Below are 24926 nucleotides of genomic sequence, written 5' to 3' on the forward strand. Positions count from 1 at the left end.
AAATATATATATATATATATATATATATATATATATATATATCTAAGTCTTGTCTAATGAGAAACCTTGATGAATACTGCACCTCCCCTTCCTCAATGTACAGACACACGAAACTGCTGAGAAAAGCAACCAATGGACAGCTCCCCCCTCGGTCCTCCTGATGGCAACTCCTCTGGAACCAGAGGCAAGTCTAGAGGCACAAAGGGGAAATCAAGTCTGGATCCACACACGACCCCCTCACAGGGCCTGCACTCCCCCGCCCACCAGAGCAACAGGCCTGTTTGTCTCATTTCCAACAGCTGCCACTGTGTGGTCATCTCACCCTGCCACCAACTGAAATGGACGTGTGTCAACAGTCCACCAAGCTGCATAGTGTTGGGCATGATTAAAACCATGTTAGTCTAAAGCTCAGAATCACCATCACCCAGAGGGTGGCCAGCCACCAGGGACAGTCGGCCCAGCCCAGCGCAGCCCCCAGGCCCCTTCGATCTTGTGGAGATTCAAAGGTGGGAGCCTCAGGCCTCAGTAACACTCACAATGGCTCTCATCAAGCCCAAAGGCCACCCACTCGCTCCCTGGCTACCAACTAACCCTCGCCTTGGATATTGGTTAAAGGTATTTAAAGTGATTTAATGTTAAACCCAAAATCCTAGATCTAAACCACAGATTTATGTGAAGGGTTTGCACCTTTCAACAACTACCCATGTGAGACGCTCCGTCCTGACGTTGTCTGACAGGGAACACCTGCTCCCATTAGAAAAATTGAGGGCAAGGCACTCACTCCAGGAATACGCACACCTACAGCGAGAAGATGGAATAGTCAACTCAGGTAGGGGGTTCTGCCATCTCTGCCATTGTTCCCAAGAAGACCAATCTCTGAATGATCTCTTCAACAGTCCCAAAATGACAACACAATGATTAATAGTCCTGACCAAGTCCTCCAACCCCATCTCCCACCACCCCAGTAACCACCCCTGGACTAGTGAGGTAGAACCTACGGTGAGGCTCTACACTCGACAACTACAAACCCAGGTCCTCTCTCAACCCAAAGCCTCTGCTCATCATCCACCTTGTACCTCTGTCACCTAAAGATGTCTGGGCTTCACTTCCCTGGGCAGCTCAGAAGGCCCCCTGAGAGCTGGCTAATCTGATGTTTTAAACTTGGAGAAAATGCCTCACACATTTGGCATTCTGTGGCACTTTGGAAGCATCTACAAATGAATGTATTACCCCCACATACGCAGGGAAAAAAAAAAAAAAAACAGGCAGAGGAGAAGTAACAAATAATTCAAAGTAAACTATTGACCTGAGAAGAATGATCAAATTATTTTCTTCATCATATCAGCCACAAAACAATGCCCAAAAATGATCCTTGCAACGTTTTCATGAGTGGTGAAAATCACTGTGTTCCTCAATGTTGATCATGAACAGTGTTAAAGGTTAGTTAACTGAGTATCACTGACACTTCCAACATGACGAATTATCAGAAATGGGACTTACCCTCTCATCCTAAATAACTACAAGACAGGACTGGATACACAAAAGAACAATGTATAACAAAATAGAGTAAATAAAGAAATCAAAAAAATTAATAACAATGATAAAATAATTCAATTAAAAATGGGCAAATGACCTGAATAGACATTTCTCAAAAGAAGGAATGCAAGTGGTCAAAAGATATATGAAAAAAATGCTCAATATAATTTAGCCATCAGGATAATCACATCAAAATCGCAATACTATCTTACTCCAGCAAAAATGGCTATTATTTTAAAAATGCTGATGAGGATTTGGAGAAGAAGGAACTCTTCTTCATTATGGATGGTAATATAAATTATTACTGCCATTAAAGAGAACAGTAATAACAGAGTATCCTCTCACATTGAGATTTAAGAGTAACTATATCCAAGGGACTTGAAACTATGAATCTATAACCTGCACTTTACACAGAAAACAATAGGGAACCCGCACTGAAGCAGAAAAGGTCAAAGCTGCAGCTAAGAAGAAATGTTTTGTTTTTTCCATGAGCATACTTCCTTAGAGTGAAAAAAAAAATAAACATTTAATCCATTGCAAAAGCAGACTGCAATGAAAAGCAAATTTTATTAACTTCAGATATCTAAATGTAAAACAAAATGACATCTGCAGTTTTAAAATTTTTTCAGTGTTGTTATACAAAATAATAGGGGAAGGCAAAGTGGCAGTACAAGGGATTGAAACGTAGCAAATTACATTTCATGCATGTATGAATACATAAAAATGAACTCCATTATTATGTATAACTATGATGCACTAATAAAACATTTTTTAAAAAGAAAGAATTTACATTTTGAAATTTATATTTTAAAAATCTCCTGAGCTGGGTGCAGTGGTGCATGACTGTGATCTCAGTAACTCGGGAGGCTGAGATAGGAGTTCATTCAACTGAGAACAGAACTCAAGAAGTTCAAGGCCAGTCTCAGCAATTTCGAAAGGCCCTCAGCAACTTAGTGAGACCATGTCTCAAAATAAAAAATAAGACTGGGGATGTGGCTCAGTAGTAAAGCACCCTGGATTAAATCCCCAGTACCAATTAAAAAAAAATCTTCTACAAGATAAAAATGAAAATTATATATCGAAACCTCTGGAAAAACAATATCTGACTATTTCTAGCATGCAGCAGTGTAGTTTATGAAGCCAGAAAACAAGTTTATTGTACAGAAGTCAGGATTTCAAGTCTAGTCTCCAAATGCCTTTAAAATATCTCATCTATAAAATGTGGAGCTTTTTCTCCCAACCAAGGTTACTATACCCAGAAAAGCTCAGTTTAAAATTCAAGGGGGAAATAAAAATTTTTCAATGACAAGAATAAACTAAAAGAATTCACGACCACCAAGACATCACTACAAAGAATACTCAGAGATAAACTGTATGCAGAGAACTAAGAAATCCCAAAGTTCCCAAACAGAGAAAGATAAATAGAAAAAGAATTCACTAAACAAGAATCAAGGTGGTATTAAATTTAGCAAAAACTCAAAATGGCCGGGAACTACAAACACATATCCATCCTAACATTGAGATTTAATGGTTTCAATTCTCCAATTAAAAGACATACATTATGGACAGGGGTTGTGCTCAGTGGTAGAGCACTTGCCTAGCACATGTGAGGACCTGGGTTAATTCTCAGTACTACATAAGAATAAACAAATAAAATAAAAGCACGTTGTCCATCTACAACTAAAAAAAAAAAAGTGTTTTAAAAGACAGATTAGCAGAATGGGTCAAAAAATAAGATTCACCATTTGCTGTTTACAAGAGACTCATCTTATAGGCAAAGACCCGCAAGCTGAAGGTAAATGGATGGAAAAAATATTCCACACAAATGACCCTTGCAACATTTTCATGAGTGGTGAAAATGACTCCAAGTGGACTCCAAAAACAAGCATGGGTAGCTAGTTTCCTATCTGACAAAGCAGATTTCAAGCAAAAATTAATCAGAAGAGACAAAGGAGCTACTACATCCTGATAAAGGAAACAATACAATGAGAAAATATAATGAAAGTAAATATTTATGCTCCAAATCTTAGCATACCCAATTACGTTAAAAAAAAAAATACTCCATGACATTAAATCCCAGATAGACCCCAACACAATGATACTAGGTGATTTTAACACACCCTTATCACCAATAGACAGGTCATCAAAACATAAAATCAAGACTACTCCAATCTAAAAATATTATAAATCAAATGAACCTAATAGATAACTACAGAATATTTCACCCCAAAACAGCTGTACTTCTCAGCACTTCATGGAACTTTTTCCAAAATAGACCATATTCTAGGTCACAAAGTAAACCTTAGCAAATACAAAAAAAAATGATATAATCCCATGTATCCTGTAAGATCATAATGTAATGAAACTACAATTCAACATCAAGAAAATTAATAGAAACCACATAACCACACAGAGATGAATTATGCTCTCAAATGAAGAATGGGTCAAGAGAGAAATGAGAACAGAAGGAGAACAGACACAACATGTCAAAATCTCTGGGATGGTATGAAATCATTCCAAGGAAAATTTATAGCACTGAGGCCTGCATTAAAATATTAGAGCGATCCCAAATAAATAAGCTTATGCTCCACCTTAAGCCCTTTGACAAAAAAGGACAAACTAACTCCAAAATTAGAAGACAGGAAGTGATTAAGATCAGAACTGAAATTAATAAAACTGAAAATAAAAAAATACCCAGGATCAGTGCAATGGAGTATTGGTTCTTAGGAAAGAAAAAAAGACTGAGCTTTTTCTCTAGACTTCGCTATTCCCTGACTATTGCAGTAGGAAGCTCTCTCTTCAATCTTGCTTTGGCGCTGTTCCATTTGACACTCGGTGGTCCCGAGGCCCAGCCTGCAGATGGGCCTCACTGGGCAACCGCCCTTCTCTCAGAGGGCAGATTCCACCTTCACACTCCTTCCGGGGTTCCTCAGATCTGCTGCCTGAACTCTGTCTCCACATTAGCTTGTTAGTCAACTAGTGCCTCCAAAACAACTTTGTGATTTCTGTTGCTATATATCTTTCTTTATTAAAATGATCATTTATAGCAATTCTCACCAAGAATCCAAAATACTGAACAATAAACACTAATAAATTACAAGTCATATACAATTTTTTTCAAATGTAGACACTTGACACCATGCATTTTCTGCAACATGAAGGCTGGTAAATTCTGATGGATTAATAATACTTGGCATGGAGGAAAGCAGGAAGCAGCAAGGAAATCTTTCACAAAACAGAATGTTCTGTACTTTGAACCACTGCTCTTAACCCGTTTGCAATTTCTTATTTTAAATGTCTTCCTTTCTTACATTAATGCCATTGAAATAAAGCAGAGTAAACAATATAAGAGCATTTCGAGAAACATTTTAAAACAGAAAAGTTCTCCAGGAGACAAGATCATTCATCTTCAACCATGACCTGCGGATTTGTTTCCTAAGTCCTTTCAGTCAGGCACAGTGGCACAGGCCTATAATCCCAGCGGTTCAGGAGGCTGAGGCAGGAGGACCCCAAGCTCAAGCCAGCCTCAGCAACTTAGCAAGATCCTGACTCAAAATAAAATATAAAAGGGCTGGGGATTGGCCCAGTGGTTGAACACCCCTGGGTTCAATCCCTAGTACCAAAAAAAAAAAAAAAAAAAGTAATTTTTAATGCAGAATGATTTGAGTTCCAAAATCTTTTTTAAAAAACCTTCTCTTTCAGAAGGCATATCAACTTCCAAATTAATCATTTTTTAAAGCAATGATTCTTCAATAGGTTGATAAAAAATTTTTATACCCAGATACATTTCCTTCCTGTTTGACATTTGATTTAACCAGTAAGCAGAGCGAGTATTGAGGAGGAGATCAGTGGGGCACCAGTTAGAGCTTAGAAACTGGTTCCCTAGTTGGGGGAAAGCCCAGATTGCAGCACTGGCCAATTTCCATAGGGTAAACACTCCCAGCAAGACCACCTTCCAGCTGCCACCCAGCATCGCTGAACACAAACTGGAGAAAAGAAGCACCCAGTCAGACCTCGGGAGCTGGCGTCAGGCAGTTCAGCAGGACACTGGAAGAAGCCACCAAATCGTCCCATGTCTCACAATGACCCTCTGCCTGCTCCCTTGCTCCACGCCCTGCAGACCTCGCCCAACGCCTCTGCAGGGCTTTGTCCAGCTCTTGTCCTCCCACACCACATCCGCAGGAACCCACAAGCCTATCACTTTGTTTTCCTCTGCTGACAAGAGAGGTAGTGATTTTTCTCACCTTCCTCCCAATGCGACATGGTTTCTTGGAATGTCCCTCTGTGTTAAGCACCAAATGTCCTAAAAATGAATCATACAGATTAAGGCTTAGGGCCTCTAATCAGCTGCTTGGTCAAGCAACTAATACAGCAGCAGGTGAAGACAATCAATTAAGCTTTACTTAATGGACATCATGCTGGAAATTGGTCGGTTAATTATGAACTAGCCCACTAACTTCTAGATTTACTATTCCCATGTTTATGCTTTTTGACATTAAAAATATCCTATAAAAATGTTCATTGTGCTCTGCAAATATAAAAGCAAGCACAAAGACTTGCCTACTTTAAATCTACATCGACAGGATCATACACACACCAGTACCAAGCTCCACTCCTGCCACAGTGAGTGTGGCTTTGGACAAATTGCATCACTTTGCTGGGTCTCTTTTTCCAAAGTGAGAACCATAGTATGTATCTATGAAGGTTCTCATAAGGATTAAATGCTGATAATGCTGATTAATGATCAAAACACAGTACCTACTCGTCCTTACAGTTTTCCACACAGCACCTGTGCTGGGCCCAGCCCTCCCTCTACGAGGGTTTCCACAGCTGGATGGGAAGACTGCTGACCAGACACCAGGGAGCCAGAGGTTTGGGACGCTCCTCGAGTGCTCTGCCGCCCCATGCTCTGGGCCCAGGACCAGCAGAGCCCCGAGTCCCCGGTCCCCTAGGCTCTCACTGCCTGTGGCTGCTTGCTGAACCAAGGCAAGGTAAGACTCCCCTGCCTCAGGCTCTCTGTCCTTTCTCTCTGTCCAGTGGGACCTACGTTAAGGCTCCAACCCACTATCGTGTTCCCCGATGAGCTCCCTGACCCACACCACCTCCCGACCAGTGCTGTGGGCAGCACCAGCCGTCTACCACCTCCTCTCCTTCCCCTCACTCGCTGCTCCTCCAGCCCTGCAGCCTCCTAGTCCGACTTCAGAGCTGACCGCAGCAGCTCCCATCATCCCGCCTTCTCCCATCCCGCTTCCTACATGCCCACCAGCCTGCCTGCCGCATGCCCACCTTCCTCATCCCCTAACATCGCTTGCTGATTTTGCTTCTTTTGTGGTTGCTCCCCAATTACAGAGGAGCCTCCCCAGTGACTGACGTCTGCCTAGCACCAGGAAATAGTTCCTTAATAAATATCTGCTGACTCAATCAGTGAAGAGAAAGCTGGATTTTTGGAACTGGCCCCAATTAGGACCTGAAGGCACCAGTGGACCTCATGAGCAGTGGGCATGTGTTATGCTTTAAATATTAGGGTCCCCCAGAAGTTCACGTGAGATAAAAAGAGTTTAGAGGTGAAGTGATTGGACTATGAGCATCTTGACCTAATCAGTGCATTAATCCTTAGATGGATTAACTGAAAGGGATGGAGGCAGGGAGGGTACACCGGAGGGGTAGGTCACTGCAGGTGTGCCTTCGGGATAGATATTTTGGCCCTGGTGAGCAGAGCCATCTCGGATTCCTGATTGTTGTGATCTCAGCTGCTCCCCACACCCTTCCACCTGATGACCTGCCTCACCTTGGACCTGGAGCAATGGAGCCAGCCGTCCAAGGTCAGACCTCTGAGCACCAAATCAAGTTTTCCTCCTCTAATAGTTCCTATCAGGTCTGTTGGTTATAGTGATTTAAAAAGAAAAGAAAAGAAAGCTGACCAAAAAGCTGCTGCTGCCCAGTTCTGATTAGCCTCATCCATGGAAGCTTACGGTCACACAAGATCACCCCATGAACACTTAGGGCGAAATAAAAAATGGAGCCTGGTTCTCAGCTGGCACCAGCGGAAAAGGGTGCTGCAGCTCTAAAGCTCCACTCGGGGTACGTGAAGGGAGCAATTTCTAGTCCATTTTGCATGAACAGAGACACGGAGAGGGTAGTGTGGTGTGGCCCTTGCTGAACGGCAGGGAGCAAGGGGAGAGCATCAGAACCTGGACAGGACACAGGGGTGGGCAGCAGAAGGGGCGAGTGAAAGGCCCGTGTTACCCTCAAAGGAGCTCAGGTGTGAGGTTATTTCCCCCTGGTCGATGCGCACAGAAGACCCCAGAGGTAGGGAAGCTTGATATTCTGATCATAGGTCTCTCTTCTCAGCCCCCAGGATGTGCATGTTAAGTATTCAATTTCAAAATGAAGATCACATGACTATATAACCAACATACCCAAGAGGCTCAATTAAAAATATTTTCATCTATAGCCAAATGTAGACTGAGATGGCTAGTTTAAAAACTGAAATCAGAAAAGCATCAGATTTTACATAGATCAGCATTTGGGATTCTGACAGAATTGCATTGAATTCATTAGTCTATTAGGGGAATATTTCCGTCTTAACATCGTTAAGTCTTCCCATAAATGAACAAGGGATGTTTTCCCAATTAATTTAGATCTCCTCTAATTTCTTTCAATAATACTTTATAGTCCATTTTGCATTTCTTTGGTTAAATTTATTCCTAACCAGTGCATTCTTTTTGATGCGGTATAGATAGAATAGTTTCCTTAATTCCATGTTTGGATTGTTCATTGCAAGTGCATAGAAATACAATTGATTTTTATACATTTTCTTGTACCCTGCCATCTTTCTGAAACCATTTATTAGTTCTAATAGTATTTTAGTGAATGCCTTCAGATTTTCTCTCTACATAATCATACTATCAGCATCAGACACCTCCAGGACGGTTGGAATACATTGACAAGAGCAGAGACACTTGTTCTGCTCCTGATCTTGGTGGGAAAGCATCCAGCCTCTCACCACTCAGTACCTTAGCTAGCGAGTTGTCATATTGCCCTTTATCAGGTTGAGGACCTTCCCCCTCATTCCAAGTGCACTACAAGTTTTCATCAGGAAGGGCATGGTGCAGGGAAACCACTCCATTAGTGGCCGCCAGGAAGCAAGGAGGGCTGGGGGCCTACAGGGAAGGAGACCCCTTCCAGGACACACCCCCAGTGACCAGCCATGTCCCACCTGCCTACAGTTACCACCCAGTCAGTCCATTTGAACTAGGATGGGCTGATTAGGCCACAGCTCTCTTAACCCAATCATTTCACCTCTGAATGTTCCTTCATTAACACAGGAGCTTTGGGGGAACACCTCATATCCAAACCCTAGCAATGACACCTTAAGTTAATTGACTTTCAGATGTTAAACCAGCCTTGTGTTTATGGGATAAAACAAGGTAGTTCTACAATTCATGTAGAATTTTGAGGAACCCAGAATAGCCAAAACACTCTTGGTGGGGGTGCAGGGTAGGTAGAAGGACTCCTACTTCTCAACTTAGCAAGAGTAATGAGGACAGTGTGGGACAGGCACAGGACAGACAAAGATCAACTGAACAGAATTCAGAGTCCAGATGTATACCCAAGTAGCTGTGGTCAACAGATTTTTGACAAGGGTGCTGAGATAATGCAATGTAAAAAGAGTATCTTTTCAATAAATTTTGCTGTGTGTCCCTAAGCAGAAGATGAAGTGGACCATTACCTCACAGTGAATTAAAAATGAACATCAGGAGGGAGGTGAGGAACGAGGAAGGGCTGGGGGCTGAAATGGAGCGAATCACATTCCACACACATCCAGCTATGTCAAAGTGAACCCCACTAATATACTTCACTACAATGCACCAATGTAACAGTTTTTTAAAAAATCACTCAAAATGGATCAAAGGCCTAAATGTAAAAGCAAAATCATAAAACTCTTAGAAGAAAACAGGACCTTGATTTTGGCAAAGGATTCGATTCTTAGATATCACATCAAAAGCATGAGCAATGAATTTAAAAAGACGATAATTGGAATTTACCAAAATGAAAAACTTTGTGCTTCAAAGGACACTATCAAGTGAAACAACAGTCCCCTGAAATAGGAGGGGGCTGAGGCAGGAAGACAGCTTGAGCCCAGAAGTTCAAGGTCAGCCCAAACAACAAAGCAAGGTCCAGTCTCCAAAAGCAAAACAACAAACAAAATCTGTATGTAAATAGGACTTTCCCTTTAATGTCACCAGAGGAATAAGAGCAACGAGGAAGAGAGCATTCTGGAGAGAAAGGCAGGCAGCTGCCCACAGCAGGGTGGTCACAAGAACATTTCCATTGTCCAACCCAGCAATGAAGGTGACAGGTGCCAAGGCATCCCCTGTGGGTGCAGCCAACAACCCTGCTCATTACCTGCTTTGGAAGTGACCAGCTGAAGCACCAGAGGTCGTCTCGTTACAATGCCCGACCCTCGAGGAAGAAAGTCCCTAAAGAAGTAAGAAAAAAATAGATTAAGGCATTCAGGAATTCTGATCACCTGTACACTTATAAGTTCCACATTAATTCTTCTAATTCCCAACCTTTCAATGTGTCAGTCACCTAAAGAAGGGAGGGAGGAGGGGAGGGAAGGGGGAAATAGTGGGGAGTGATATTGGCCAAATTATATTGTTATATTGTGTGCGTGTATGAGTATTTTAACAGGAAATCCCACCATATGTACAACCCTAAGATACTGATTAAAATATGGAAAAAAAAGAAGCATTTTAAAAATTAAAGAGGGGAAAGGTCTTATATTGAATATTAATCTATTACCATAATGACCTCACTGGAAAGTGTCATTCATACATTGAGCCTGAAATTAATCAAAGCTTGCATTAAATTTTAGTGTGTTAGCAATTCACTTTCATTTTCAGAGAATTAGCATTAATAAGAACATTTGAAGCTAAAATTATTCCTTAAACTCTTTTTGATGACTAAAAAGAAATCAGGACTCTCTCTGGCTTGAAAATCAATGTTAGCATCACTGAATTCTGACCATGACTAAGAAGGTAGAATAGACTGTCTTCTAAATATCCTTAAATTTTTCTACAATAAAAGGACATACAAAATGTGGAATCAAATGAAGGCAAATATTGTTTCTACAAAAGTTAACGTCAGAAAAAATATTGCAACTTGAGTTTTGTTTCTTCTCATTCATTCCTGATAAATAGGAGTTCATGACAAATGAATATCATGTTGAAAATGGCATGTTAAAATACCCTAAACCTATATAATAGCAGCAAAGAAAGCATCATGCAAAATCATATCAACAGTGCCACAGAAATAATTACTGATTCTACAACATCAGTGAATCATATGTGTATGTGTTTGTATACATACACACACACAGAGACATATACCCACACACACACCCTTACAATAGTATTTCAACACACATACAATGCCTCACAACTTTTAGAAGGACCATCACAGAATTCCGTTCAAAATACACTTTTGACTCGATATGTCTTGAAAAGTGGTTCCCACCCTGCAGGATGGTGCTGCAACCCAGACACCAAGACCCATTCTGAACATGCTGATGCATGATATTCTGCAGAAGATGTGTCATCTGTCCTCCTAACAAGCTCCAGGGGGATGAGAGCCAGGGGTGTCAGGCAGGGTGACAACCATCCAGGGCATGCTCTGAAGGGAGAGCTACAGAGAGCATTAAGCAAATCCCCCCGGCCAATACGTCAGTGAATATGCTGGGAGAGGAAGGAGTACTGCACAGCCTCAAAACGAAGCTCTTGACTTCCTCAACTCCATGGGCCAGGGTTCATTTAGAATGTCACTGTATGGGAATAGAACAAAATTTTTGTTTGCGCTCCAAAAAAAAAAAAAAAATGCCACCTGAAATAAACAATATGATTTATTCATAATTTTTTTTTAAAAAATCACTGAGAGACTGAGCCATGCTAGGGAGACACTGTGGGAACGGCTGGAGCTTAAAATGCAAAGGAAAGACGAGGCAGGTCCACAGAACAGCACTCAAAAGGGAACAGTGGGCCACACTGACATTCAGGTGGGAGAGACCAATGCGCCCCTTGTGATGTGTAAAACACACATAACTAAGCCCTCCTTCTTTCAATACTCTCCAGGGAGTACACTAAGATAATGCAAGTTTGGATGGTTTCAATAAACATTTATAATTTGATCCCAAGGAACAGGGCATCTACTCTGGCCTCTAGCCAGAAGGAAGAGGCTAACTGGAAAAATAAGATGAAGGAAGGAAAAACACAACTGCAGGGTAAAGAGTGGAGGGCCTCTATTTGAGCTGTGAGGGCCAGGAATGAGGTTTTAGAACTTACAGATGCCAACCAAAGAGAAATGTGCAGGTCTTAGGTGCCCGAGTGACGCCGTTTAACAGAACTATAAAAAGTTTTCTGAGGAGATGGAGAGAAAGAAGAAGAAAGAGGAGGAGGTGGCAGCAGCAAGGAAAAAGGAGATTTAGTCCCTTTCAACCTTTACTCTGGGACTATTTCAACTCAGCCCTGTTAACTACATTAAAGCAAAACAGAATGCATCTGTCATTTTACTTATCAAGTAATTACCCTGTATTTGGATGAAAAGCAAACCCACAAATCCAGTCAATAGTTTTCCCTATTTTTTTTTTTTAAATTAAGCAAGCAGAACTTTGCATTGAGAGTAATGAATAGACCCAGGCACCCACCCCTGCTCCTGCCAACTCACCTCCACAGCTGCCAGGGGGCTCTCCAGTCCTGCCCCTAACACATACACTTTCACCAGAAATAAAAGATTGGGTGACCAAACCTTGCCAAGTGAAAGTCTCTGCTCCTTCATAGGAGTCTCAAAAATGCAATGAAGCACAGAGAGGAATCTCTCCCCAACAAAGAGTGAGCAGTTAGTTGGGCATCCTGAATGTACATCTCGTTATATTGACCCAGAAAAATAAAACCCCTGCCCGGCACACTCCTGCTGTGAGCTAAGGACACGATGAACCCTCATGGGGGAGAGGGAGACCTTTGCTTTGAACCCCTGACTGGACAAAACACTCCCTGAACCTCAGGATTTTTACTACTAAACTCCACGCTCCTAACGATAGTCCAAGTTGTGTGGCTCAAGTGAAGCCCAACACCTGACCACATTTTAAAACCCAAGTGCCACAGAACAAGGGGTTAATGTTCTCTGATTGTTGGCGGTATACAGCCACAGAGTGCTTCTCCTGACACTGAAGAATTCTCTTGCCTAAAAACCCTTAAATTGCCAGGCAAGGTATATTCATGTTTTGCGAATGGAATTTGGATGTGAGGAGCCACCAACTCCACCTGAACCTCCTTCTTGGTGTTGACCAGCCACCATGCTTTGGAGAACTCAGTTCCTCACGGATGCCCCCACTCACACTGAGCCAAGGCACTGGCACAAGCAATCTGAGTGGTTCATTAGCTGTGCAATCGGAGCTTGGTTTCCTCCAGAAAGCACGCCGAATGGCTTATCCACCTGTTAGTTTAGGGAAAATGATGATCATACTTTAGTATTACTTTAGACTATACCTTTTCTTTAAATTTGTGGCCTAATTCATATGCACACAACAAATGAGAGCCACAGAGTCCCATTTGAACCATGCACATATGAGCCACTTTCCTGAGTCATCTGGAGACTGGACGGCGTCGAGCTGGCTCCAGGCCTGCCCAGGGCCTCACCGTGGCAGGTCCGCACAGGGCAGAGGGAGCGCCTCCCTCTCTGTGCCACCAAGAGCTGCAACTCAAATGCCCTCTTGTCTCTGAACCCACCAAATGAAGGTCAAGCCTACAGTCTTAACAGCTGTGCTTCAGGCAGTAAGTTCGTGTCCCCTCATGACTTCCGGACTCCTAGGGTCTGAGAACAGTCTCAGTAACATTTCTTATCGGCTCTTCCAGAAACTTCGTTAGGAAGAAACATTGGTATTGCTCCACTAGGAAATGACCCAACTTTGGAAGCCAGAAAAGGGTGAACACACTGGCTGTGTCGACAAAGCTAAGAGGAACCTGCCCCTCTAGCAGCAAATAAAGTAACTTCGGAGACAGCTTTCTTCACTCTAAATGTAAGTGGTCATTGTGCAGTAAAAAGCCAAGAACCACCTGCACCTGACGATGGGAGCCCAACGCTGCTCTTCCAGAAGCTGATTCAAGTGACTGATTCATCACAGGAGAACGAGCGCAGTCTGGGCGGAGAATGCCAGCAGATGACTATCAAGCAGGACAGGTGCCGCGGATAAGCACCCCAGAGGAGCAGTGGACAGAGCCAGGAGCTTCTGTCCGGGTGACCTGCCAGCAGGAACTGTAGAGAAGGAACCCAAGGTGGGAGGCACTGGACAGAGAATCTGCAGCAGAGGACGTTAAGGAAATGCAGATATGGAGGACGGTCAGAAAGACCGGGAAGGGAAGGGAGCAGGCAGACCCTGAAGCCCTCGCTTGGCGTTGATGTTCCTCCTGTGAGATCCGAAAGGCACTCAGGAGCGTTAATGATGAGGTTTGCATTTTAGAAAACTTACTGGGGGCTAAATAGAGAACAGGAAAAGGGGAAGACTTAAACCAGTCACTAACCCATCAGGTTGCTCAGGAAGAAGAAAAAAACAAAACAAAGGTCCAATCCAGGGCAGAAATGGATGGAGGTGGAAAGAAACAGGAAGGACTCAATGGTTGTCTTGTTGTGGAACTGGATATGGAAGAGTTAGGGCGAGGCTCACCCCTGGTTTGGGTAGCTGGATCAATGTGGCCCACTAACCAGGACAGGAAATAAAGGAGTTCTACCTATAGCTGATTTTTATGTGGTGCCTACCCTGTGCCAGCACAATCTATTTCACAAAGAGGCGGAGAGGGAGGGAGAGAGAAAATTTGACCTCGTAAGAATCCTATGAGTGTGGTGAGCCGTTCTAATTAGACCGTGGCCGCCATTAGAAGATGGCGCCGGCTTCCACTGTGGCCTGTGATAAACAACTCCCAATATGGAGAATTGGCGCGCAATCCCTTACCACCCTATGAGAAAGGTCCACGTGGCAGCTTAAGATTGGTATGCTGGAGGCTTTATTAGGCTGTGCTTGGGCGCTCGGCGACGGGTCACTAGAAGATGAAACATGAATCAAGGCCTGAATAAACTGCTGAAAGAAGAATCCTGTGTCGTGTTTTCCCTTGCCGGCGAGGGGTCGCGGCATATGAGGTAATCACTATTACTATTATCACTCACAGATGAGGAAACAGGCACAGAAAAGTCACATAATTTGCACAGGGTCACAAAGCTAGTAAGTGATATCCGGGACTCAAACCTAGAGAGTATAGCCATTGGACTACGTTGGTGATCGTTAGATTCTGGTATGTTTTCAGAGCTATGTGGGAAGAACATAAGGGGACATACTGGACCTGTTGATCTTTTGGTGCCTGGGAAGATCCAGATGGGGTTAAACTGAAGGGTTGGAACTCAGAATAAAAGTCCTGTGTGGGCATAACTTGCAGTCACAGAGCAGAAAGTTGAAGCTACAGACCAGATGAGTAGTGAGCAACGTATTTTTAAAAAGTAGTCCTTACCAACAGAAAAGCCTTTTAAAACTTCATTTTAAAAATATAATTTTTTTGTACCCCCAAATAATCCCCTTGGAATTACCTTCTCCTAACACTTCAAAATGATAATCCAAAAAAAAAAAAAAGAGTGGGGGAGATGGGAGACAGGGAAAGGAAGGAGGAGAGAGAGAGAAAGATCACTCCCAAATGCTGCCACCCCTCCCCAAGAATGCTGAGGTCATGCTTTGATTCCAGCCCCAACACAATGGCGCTGTCACAGTGGCCCTGAGCTTGTGCTCCCTGACTGAGAGCCTGCCAACCACCGCAAGGCCACTGTCATTGCTGAAGGAAGTCATTATGCCAAAATCCACAGATTTAACTGGAAATTTTCCACTGCAGTTTCCTTTTCCCTCCCTAAATTACTGGCACACAGTAAGGTATTATCACATGGAGACTTGTAAAAGATCACAGTTTTGCTACTGTTACTCTATCATTTAAAGCATTCAATACCGACGTCATCTGGTTTTGGAAAACGTAGTTACAAGACCCATTGCAGGAAAGAATGCTTTATGTTTATTACCATCTAAAAGATTTCAATACTCACTTTTTACTCACAAAACTTTAACATCCTAAGCAATATACTCTTCTTAAATCTAATTGATCAATAATCAATGGTTCCCACTAAAACATTTAGAATGCAAAGTTCCTCTATCAGAGATGTATAAACAAAATAAAGACACTTCTTGGTTCACAAACACCACGTCCTCACCCTGCCAGGGAACACTGTCAAGAACCCTGGGCCTTGATGTTTAATCCATTTTATTTGCTTTTTCACAAAAGTCAATTTGTTCAAGAATCTAAAGCCACTGGATTACTGAGTCTGGGTACAAAATAGAGGCACTTAGCTCTCACTTTATTCCAAATCACAGGTTACACCTTACCCTGGCTGGCTGCCACGAAGATGAATGGCAAAGTAGACCACCATAAGGACCACCAGTCGTCTTCCCAATATCCTTTCCCCCTTTCTTATTGACAGAATCCAACTGTTATTAGGAATGGCAATGTGCCCACCTTTCATAGATAAATAAACCAACCCCATTTCCCAGCCTCCCTTGTAAACAGGGTGTCCATGTGACTAACTTCTAGACAGTAAGGTGTCATTACAGGCTGCTGAGTGCCATCCACACAGTTCCTCCAAAGAGTCTAATCTGGTGAGTACCTTTCTCCTTCCTCTTCTCCCTGCTGGTCACCTGTGGCCTAACCACCTTAAGCCACAAGGCAATTGTGGGGACTGAAGCTACGGGCAAGAGACGGCAGGGAAAAAGAGAAGACAGGAGCCTCCGAAGGCTCAGACACTGAGTCGCTGCAGGTGACCCTGTTCTACCAGGGGCGTGGGAGGGAGCAGAGGGGCGAGCAGAGAGACCCTGCCCCAGGCTGGTGTGTCTCCACCTCCTTTTCCTTATTGCCCCCGCAACGAGCTTTATTTCACATTCTACATTAAAATTGTCCTCTATTAAATACAGTATCAGATACATTGCCTACCAGTATGTGTGTTTTGTGTTTGTGCTTTAAACCTGAAAAGATGCTTGTTGTCCCCCAAGAACCAGGTGTCACTGGAGCACTAGTTGTCCCACTGAGAAAGAGCACTCAGAAGGCTAGATATTCTGTCCCATCAGCCACACCTTCCTGTGGAGTTTCTAAAGAGATACGGGTGGAAAAGACAAAGTCAGAGGGCTTCCGCCTCGATCCCAGTTAACTCCCACACTTTCCAGCCTGGAAACCCGGGCAGGCCTGCGTAAGACGCAGCCCTAACTCTTCTTTTTAAGACTGTTTAGTGTGGTGGCTTAGAGCAGATTCCAGCACTAAAATGCCAGGGTTTGAACGCAGGGTGCCCTGCTCGTGGCTGGGTTTCCTCAGCCGTAAACTGGAAGGAGGGGGAGGAATAATAGAAGTCTATCTGCTGTGGACAGATGTCCAAGGAAACTCAAGACTTTCTGATTTTAGAGAAGTAAAATGATGTGCACCATCACCAGAGTCCGCAGAATCATCTGGAATCAAACTCACTAGCGTTTCTCTAGCAGAACAAAGTAAAGTGAGTACTGAGAGAGAAAACGCCAACAGTGAACAGCCTCACATCAGTTGAGGTCAAGTTTGCTGGTTAACAAGTGCTAAGTGAAATTAAGTTTTGCCGGATGAGTTATAATTGGTTTTCAGAGCGCTTTGCAATTGTAGGAAAGGTCTGAAATGTTTCCAGTTAGGCCCAGCACACAGCAAGGGGTCAAGGCTACCCCCAAGATGATCAGTACCATCGTCATCACTTTTAGAAGTAGTGGTATGTTATCTTGAAATCTACTTAGTAATTATTTACTCAAATTTGTTCCTCAAACTCAATAAGGCCTCTATAAGGAAGCAGAAGTGATCTTTTGCAAGCTTACCCATAGCTATGTCCGTCTTGCCACACTGTCTAGATTTGGGGGCTGTGACAAGGAACACGCCTCAACTTGAACACATGTGGCTCTGACCTTTCCATCTGGGAGCTCTGACTGCTGTGCTTTTGCCTCCCACAGAAGGCCAACGCTCATCATGGAACAAACTCTTAAACCAGCCAAGAGTCAACACACATTCCAGCCACAGTGTGCTCCATTCAGACCCAGAGCGAAGTGAACCCCTGGCATCTAGAGCATTCCACATGCGTGTGGCAAGTGTTATTTCTAGCCACTTAACAGCACCAGTGAAAAGAACTCAAATACTTAGAGAAGAAAAGGTCTGCATTCCCACGAGGAGGAGAGGCCTTCATGAACCCTTAATGGCCCCCTTTCATCGCCTTCCCACTGACGCATCTCTAATTGTTCCAACTGTGATTTCAAGTCACAAAACCAGTAATGGTATAAGTCTTCAGTTCAGTGTGTGCATTCTGAAAAGAGGTCTTTAACGGCACAACCCTGTAATAAAGCCCGTGACAGCGTGGGGTCTGGGCCGCAGCCTGACCATAAAGAGGGAGCAGGGGCCCGAGACCCTGGCCAAGCAGCAGCTGAGGTTCCAGCTGCCACTCGCCCTCCTCCTCGAGAGACTCCGTGCCCACGTCTTGAAAGTGCGAGGACAACACAAATGTCCTCTGACGCCCCTGTTAATCCTCACGTTCTCTCAGCCTGACGCTGCACAGAAGCTGCTCTCGCCTCCCGGCCGCTGAGCAATCTCCCAGCTTCCTGGTGTCTCCTCCACAACGGGGAGGCCAGCGCCCAGTCTGGGTTCCGCAAGCGCAGGATGACCTCGATCGCTTTCTCCCTGCGGCCTGGCCCACGGCAGGTGCCTAACAGTATTCCTTAGAAGGGAGGAGGAAGAGGGAGGCAGGAAAGAGGGAGGAAGGAAGAGGGGCAAGAGGAAGGGAGGCCGGGACAAACGGGATCCTGTCCTACAGCAGACACTGGTAAAAAGACCACATTAGGAAAATTTTCAAATTCATAGACTCTGCTATATTAGAGTTATTATAGAGATAGCAACTCAGTATTTTCTGTGCTGAGGAATTAAGACACTAAAAATATTTAAATGTACAATAGTCTACATAGAATATGAACATTTTGATGCTTTGAAACAATGAACCACGAATTATTTTTTTCACAATTAAATGTTTTCTTCATCGTTAGCATCTAATCTCAACGTAGACAGGAAAATGAACAATTGACTGACAATTAAAACATTGAAATTTGGCAGGAAAGAAAAAAGGGAAAGAAACCTCCTGGCCCATTGGGTTAAAAAAGACATTTCTAGTGCAAGAGTCCTAACATCAACAAATAATGAGAATAGGAACCTGTTAAATCATTACATAATCTATACCATCTCTTATTACTAATGTGAATGTTCACGTTTTACCAAGTCAGACGCCAATAACTCCGATGTATAAATGAGTTCCATTCATCTCTCCCCCATGATCTGTTTTCAAGAAATTAACATGTAAGATTCTTATCTCCCGAGTTAACAGTATTTAAAGAGTCATAGTTTGATAATTTTAAAACCAAGGGCTATAACCAATGAGTTTTATAACAATTTTGTTATCAAAGATCATGACTTACACTTTAAAAAAAAAAAAAAAGAAGTTGAAAGGAATGGAACTGGACAGAAAAAATGATTGCACATAGGTTCCCCCGGGGCTGCGGTTTAAAGCAGTGGATCAAGGCAAGCCTCGTGGAGAAAACGTGATTTGAGCAGGCGTGGAGGGGTGAGTGCACTGGCCACGCAGATGCCAGGGAGATGGTGCTCAGAGGAATTCATAAGAGGAAGGCACTGAGACAGTGTAATGGGCAGTCTCAAAGGATATCACAGGGACTCTGGCTTTCTCTGTAAGAAATGGAGGTCGTGGGGGAGGCTGTTGAAAGATTCTGTGCAGAGATGTCACATGACCTGACTTGCATTTGTAAAGGATCACATCAGCTATTAAGAATGAGCTCTTGGTGTCGAAGACAGAAGAGGGTAAAACAAGTGGGAGAGGTGAGGGCAATCTAGGCAAAACATCAGAGCCTTGCACCAGGTAGGGGCTGCAGAGGTGGTCAGGTTTGGGGTTTCTTTAAAAATGAATCCCACCTGGAATTATTTCTGCCTTGCAGCACAACGTGGTAGGACAAGGATACGGGGTTCCAGAATGGCCTGGGTCCACCTCTCATGTTACCTTGGCTACATTTTACGTCCTCTCTCTAAATCTCATGGTCCAGATCTGTGAAATAAAAGTTGTGTCACTTACTCTAAGGTTTGTTGACCTTGTAACTCAACAATACGCATTAAGCACACAGCAGGACTTCCATCAACCGTCACCTTCTTTTCCTCCCCTAGGATTATTTGTTAAAGACTTAAGTGAAATATTAAAGTCCCAACAAATAATAGTTAACAGACATTCCCTGGAAGTTAGGACTCTTTGATGAAAATAACCTAGTTTCCAAAACAAATTAGGTATCTGTAAAACAGGAAAGACGAATGTATTTTAATTCCAAAAAGTAGTAGATTTTGAATCATGTCAGATTTTTCAAGTTAAAGTACATTATCAAGATTCTGTGCAAAACATTCTTAACGTGGTTCATCGCATGTCAGGAGACTAGTTAATGGGGGCAGGGCACATGAAGATGGGCTCTCAGGTGCAAGAGTCTGTGGGCCTTTGTAATGGCCGCAAAGAAACTGACGGGAGGAAGGAATTAAGATGTTTTTAACAAAGTGAAATTCAACTACGATTAAAAATACTAATGTTTTATAAGCTACTTCATCCATTTCCTCATCTTATCTTTGAAAGCTACAATGTACAGGGATGAGACGACATCCAATAATCCAGTCCCAGTCCCCTGCCTTGCACAACTCATAGCCACAGGCCTTTGTCCCCACCCGTCAGCTGTGGGCCACCTCTTAGAACTGAAAACAACTTCAGTCTTGAGCTGTGGTTTTGAGCCTGCTCCTGGATTTCACCCTTAGTGTCCTATCTCCAAGTTGACGTTCCCGTCGGCTTTTTCATCCTTCTGTAAAAGTAATTCTGTGTGCTGGGCTCAAATCCACTCAAAATACCTCCCTGGACCATTAACAAACCATTTCCTGATAATCACTTCTTTGCATAGAAAGTCCTCTTGCCCATTTGAGACCCTCCCCCAGTCCAGTCTTGCACAAGGTAAGCTTCTTTTCACTTCCCAGCTTTCTCCTCACCACATTCATAAATACCTCAGAGCTTGGGACAGAACTTCCAGGCCCTCCCCTCCTGCAGGCCAAAGCCCTCTCTTCCGTGATTTTCCTACTACAGCTCAGCTCTCCCTCAATTCAAGTCATTTCATTCTGTCCCTAACCAGCCTGTGATTTAAGCAAGGCAGGCATTTTTCTATATTGCTAATTAGGAAGCCAAGAATTATTTTTAGACTCCCTAATCTCTGCTTATTCAAAAAGGAGAAATAATATTTGACATGAATTTTGAATGATGAGTAAGCATTTTCCAGGTGGTCAAATGAAGACAAAGATATTTAAGGATGGATGCACACAGGCCAGGGAGGTAGGGAAGAGAAATTAAATCCCTGTGTGTGCAGGGAGTAATGTGTGCCCATAAAGCTATGAACAGCTCCCCAGAGCTGACATGCAAGCCACGTCTTTTTGTTTCTCAAATTCAATTCCCTTCACACTTCAAAGGGAAAACTTCAGCCACATAAGTAACATCAGACACCAATAAAGGCTCTCTCTCACCCCTTGAGTTGTATCAAGACCCAAAGGTGATGCAATTAAAAACAAAAATATTCCCCAGCCCAGGGCAACTCCCTGGAGACTCCTGGTCTATACCCCATGATCCTGCTGAAGGTGACAGTTCCATTGGTAACTCCACTGCTGAGACCTCTATGCAGCCTCTGCCAAGTTAGCAATGAGGATCTTCATCATGGATGTCAGAGTCACCATCTGCTCAATCCTCTCTAGCACTCACATGATCCCACCCATTTCAGAACCTCCAGGGCACTGCTTCAGTAGAGAACCAACTTCAGCTACCCCCAAAACAGACCATCCTGGGACCAGAGGACACGCTGTCAGGTGGAATGAGCCAGGCTCAGAAAAACAAGTGCCGTGTGTTCTCACTCATATGTGGAGCCTAAGAAGAGTGATCCAATAAAGTAGAGAGAAGAACAGCGGTTGCTAGAGGGTAGGAAGGGAGCAGGGAGGGAGAATAGAGGCAGACCAGAGAGCAGATAGCAGGTACCAGAATCCAATTAGCTGGAGGAATGAGTACCCGTGTCCTATAGCACTACAGGAGGGTGACTATAGTTTACAGCAGTTTTTCTTCTTCTATTCTTATTATTAATAATATATTTTTTGGTACCAGCCGGGAGCTCTTAACCTCTGAGCCACATCCCCAGCCCTTCTTTATTTTAAGACAAGATTTTGCTAAGTTACTTAGGGCCCGAGTTGCTGAGACTGGCCTCAAACTTGTGATCCTTCTACCTCAGCCCCCCGAGCAACTAGGATTACAGGCATGTGCCACCACACCCAGCTATTACATATTTTATTTTAAAAAAAAAGAAAGAAAGGAATTCAAAGGATCCTATCACTAAGAAATAATAAATGTTTAGAGAGTGAAATGCTAAGTATCCTGATGCAATCCCTATAGATTGTATATATGTACCAAATTATCACACTGTATCCCATAAATAAGTACAAAAATAATAAAAACAGGTTTTAGTGGAAAAAATTATACCATCTTCAATTTCCTCTCCCTGGTAAACTTCCCTGAGAAAGAATGGCCAATCTTCTAAAGAACCGGCCTTTCTTGCCCAGTCTCTTCCCACAGTGATGTGGTTAGCTGTCCTCCCAAAGGCTTTAGATGCACACCAATCCTAACCAAGGACTGACTGAACCAAGAACCTGGAAACATGGATGGGCTGCATGCATCCCTTAATTAAGGTGCAGTTTCTTATTTTGCTAGAGCGAATTCTGAAGATGCCACCCCAATACACACGTAAGCAACTTTAAGTCTTCCTTCTCCAGCTAGACCACAGGTGGCTCAGGAAAACAGTCATAGCAGGCACTAACATATGTTCATAATGTATTTTAGCTGATTATATAAACTCATGCTCTTGACATATTGCAAGCCAAACTGTGCCTTCAAATATAGCTTGGTGAACCATGGTGGCACACACCTATAATCTCAGCTCTTCAGGAGGTTGCTGTAGAAGAATCACAAGTCCAAGATCAGCCTGGGTAACTTAGCAAGACCCTGTCTCAAAATACAATACAGCACGTGCCTAGTATGTGTGAGGCCCTGGGTCCAATCCCCAACACCACAAAAATATTTTTTACTTATTTACATATACACACACACACACACACACACACACACACAGGATTACAGGCATGCAAAGCTTCAACAATATTCTCCCCAATTCAGCACCAGTTGTCTATGAAGAATGCAGTGCTCATGGCTAGCACTGAATGAATTCAAGCAATGTGCTCATTTTGCCCATAACAGAACATTTTAAATAGTTTTTAAGCAAAAATGTAAATGTAAAGGTCTACATAGAATTTCCAGCTATTACCTCTTTCCTGTTACACTCTTTTGTAAGAGTAACATGTCTACAAGTTAAATTTTCAAGTTCCAAGCTTAGTTAAAACCTCCAGCAAATCTTTTTCAATCAGTTCTCATATGAACCATGTGTGGTCATTAAAGGACAACAGATTACAAGAAATTTCAGTCCTGACACCAGCTTTGGGGACTTACGTGACTGCTACTGAACCTCTTACATGTTCTCTCATTGTAAAACAGCAACAACATACTTACCTCCCTCCTATGTACAGTGTCCTGTATAATAAATCATACAGCCCTTGGGAAAGGCCTCTAAAAACTACATTGTGAAAAAATATCTAGGCACTATCAATGGTCATGTGCATCTTGGAGCTTGGAGTCTAAATTAATAGATAAAAGTTTCATCCAGGAAAATAAAATCCAAATAGTAGCACCAAGTTCAAAACAGAGGTCTATAATAAAGTCATTTTTAAAGTTATATTATTTGCTACTCTCCATTCTATGACATCAGGTTATACCCATAAAACATTTTCAAAAAAAAAAAAATCACACACTTTTTTTTTCTTTTAGTTGTAGATGAACACAATGCCTTTATTTTATTTATGTTTTATGTGGTTACTGATTGAACCCAGTGCCTCACACATGCTAGGCAAGCATTCTACCACTGAGCCACAACCCCAGCCTCACACATTTTTTTTATCTTATTTCTCAGTTAGAAATTTTCCTCACACCCTCACCCCTTTCCCACCCCACACCCTCATTCATGCTTTTAAAAGCCTTTTCCTTGAGTAGCTGTTGTAGAGCACAAAATAACACAATGGTTTTCAACCAGTGCCTATACTTTGATAGGACACACTGGAATTCCTGATCCCTAACAAGCACCTGACAATCTGTTCCCACCCTACGTGAGTCAGCCACCAGACTGTGTGGCTTCTGCCATAAGGACTTGGTTTCAAGAAAATTTCAGCACTAAAGACAGTGGCAAGAATCCACTGAGCCCACTGGGAGTAAAATAATAATACAGAGTTAAGCCTTTGATCAGTTAAAAAAAAAAAACTCTTTATCAAAGATTATCACTCCCAAACACACTTCTACACCACCAACACCACTCTGGCCACCATTTTGATTTTAAGCCATTGTCTAGATATCAGACTCTTGATTGTCCGGGACAGAAACACTTCTCAAGTTGGGGATTTGGGGTCCTAGGAGGTTTCAAGGCTTACCCTTCTGAGTGTCAGCAGGGCTGCCACAATTCAATCCTGAGCATTTTACTTTCATTTTCCGGAACTCTGCTTTTGTACATTGGCAATTCTCAAAGAACAATTAAAATACTCACTGCCTTTGAATGGAAAATGAATCATTCGTATTTCATTTTTAATAATTTTTACTCTAGGCTACTATTTCAATTAAAGACACTGAAAGAAAATAATACTCTTCCTTAGAACACAAAAGAGGAATATTTGCTACTCTGACAACTTGAGTTGTATTCTGTAGGGTCAGAATGTAGTCTGGGATAGAGTTTTTTTCTTATTGAAAAATCTCACTTTATTAACCTTTTTATGATCCCACAGGCCAATACAGACTGAAAATGATGACTTTTTAAAATGTGCCATGGGAATAAAAGCTTGGGCTGATATGGAAAGCTCCCCTGGGCTCCCTCCATCTATAACCAGGTTTTCTAGTCTTTCTATTCATCATAGGTCTATATCTCAGCAATGTAAGTTTTAGTCTGTTTTTTGCTGCTATGACTAAAAGACCCGACAAGAACAACTTTAAAGAAAAGTTTATCTAAAAAAAAAAAAAAAAAAAAAAAAAAAAATTAAAAAAAAAAAAAAAAA

At 42.7% G+C, this 24926-nt stretch overlaps 1 protein-coding gene across 1 annotated transcript in view; it reads right to left on the reverse strand.

Moving 5' to 3' along the window:
• Dnm3 (dynamin 3) overlaps positions 1-24926 on the reverse strand; it is a 431287-nt gene that overhangs the window by 356336 nt on the left and 50025 nt on the right. Inside the window, exon 4 of the mRNA XM_048810033.1 lies at positions 9946-10021. Within this exon, the coding sequence (XP_048665990.1) occupies positions 9946-10021 (76 nt within the window). The remainder of the gene's footprint in view (positions 1-9945; positions 10022-24926) is intronic.

This window comes from Marmota marmota, unplaced genomic scaffold (assembly GCF_001458135.2).
Source record: "Marmota marmota marmota unplaced genomic scaffold, marMar, whole genome shotgun sequence".
NCBI lineage: Eukaryota > Metazoa > Chordata > Mammalia > Rodentia > Sciuridae > Marmota > Marmota marmota.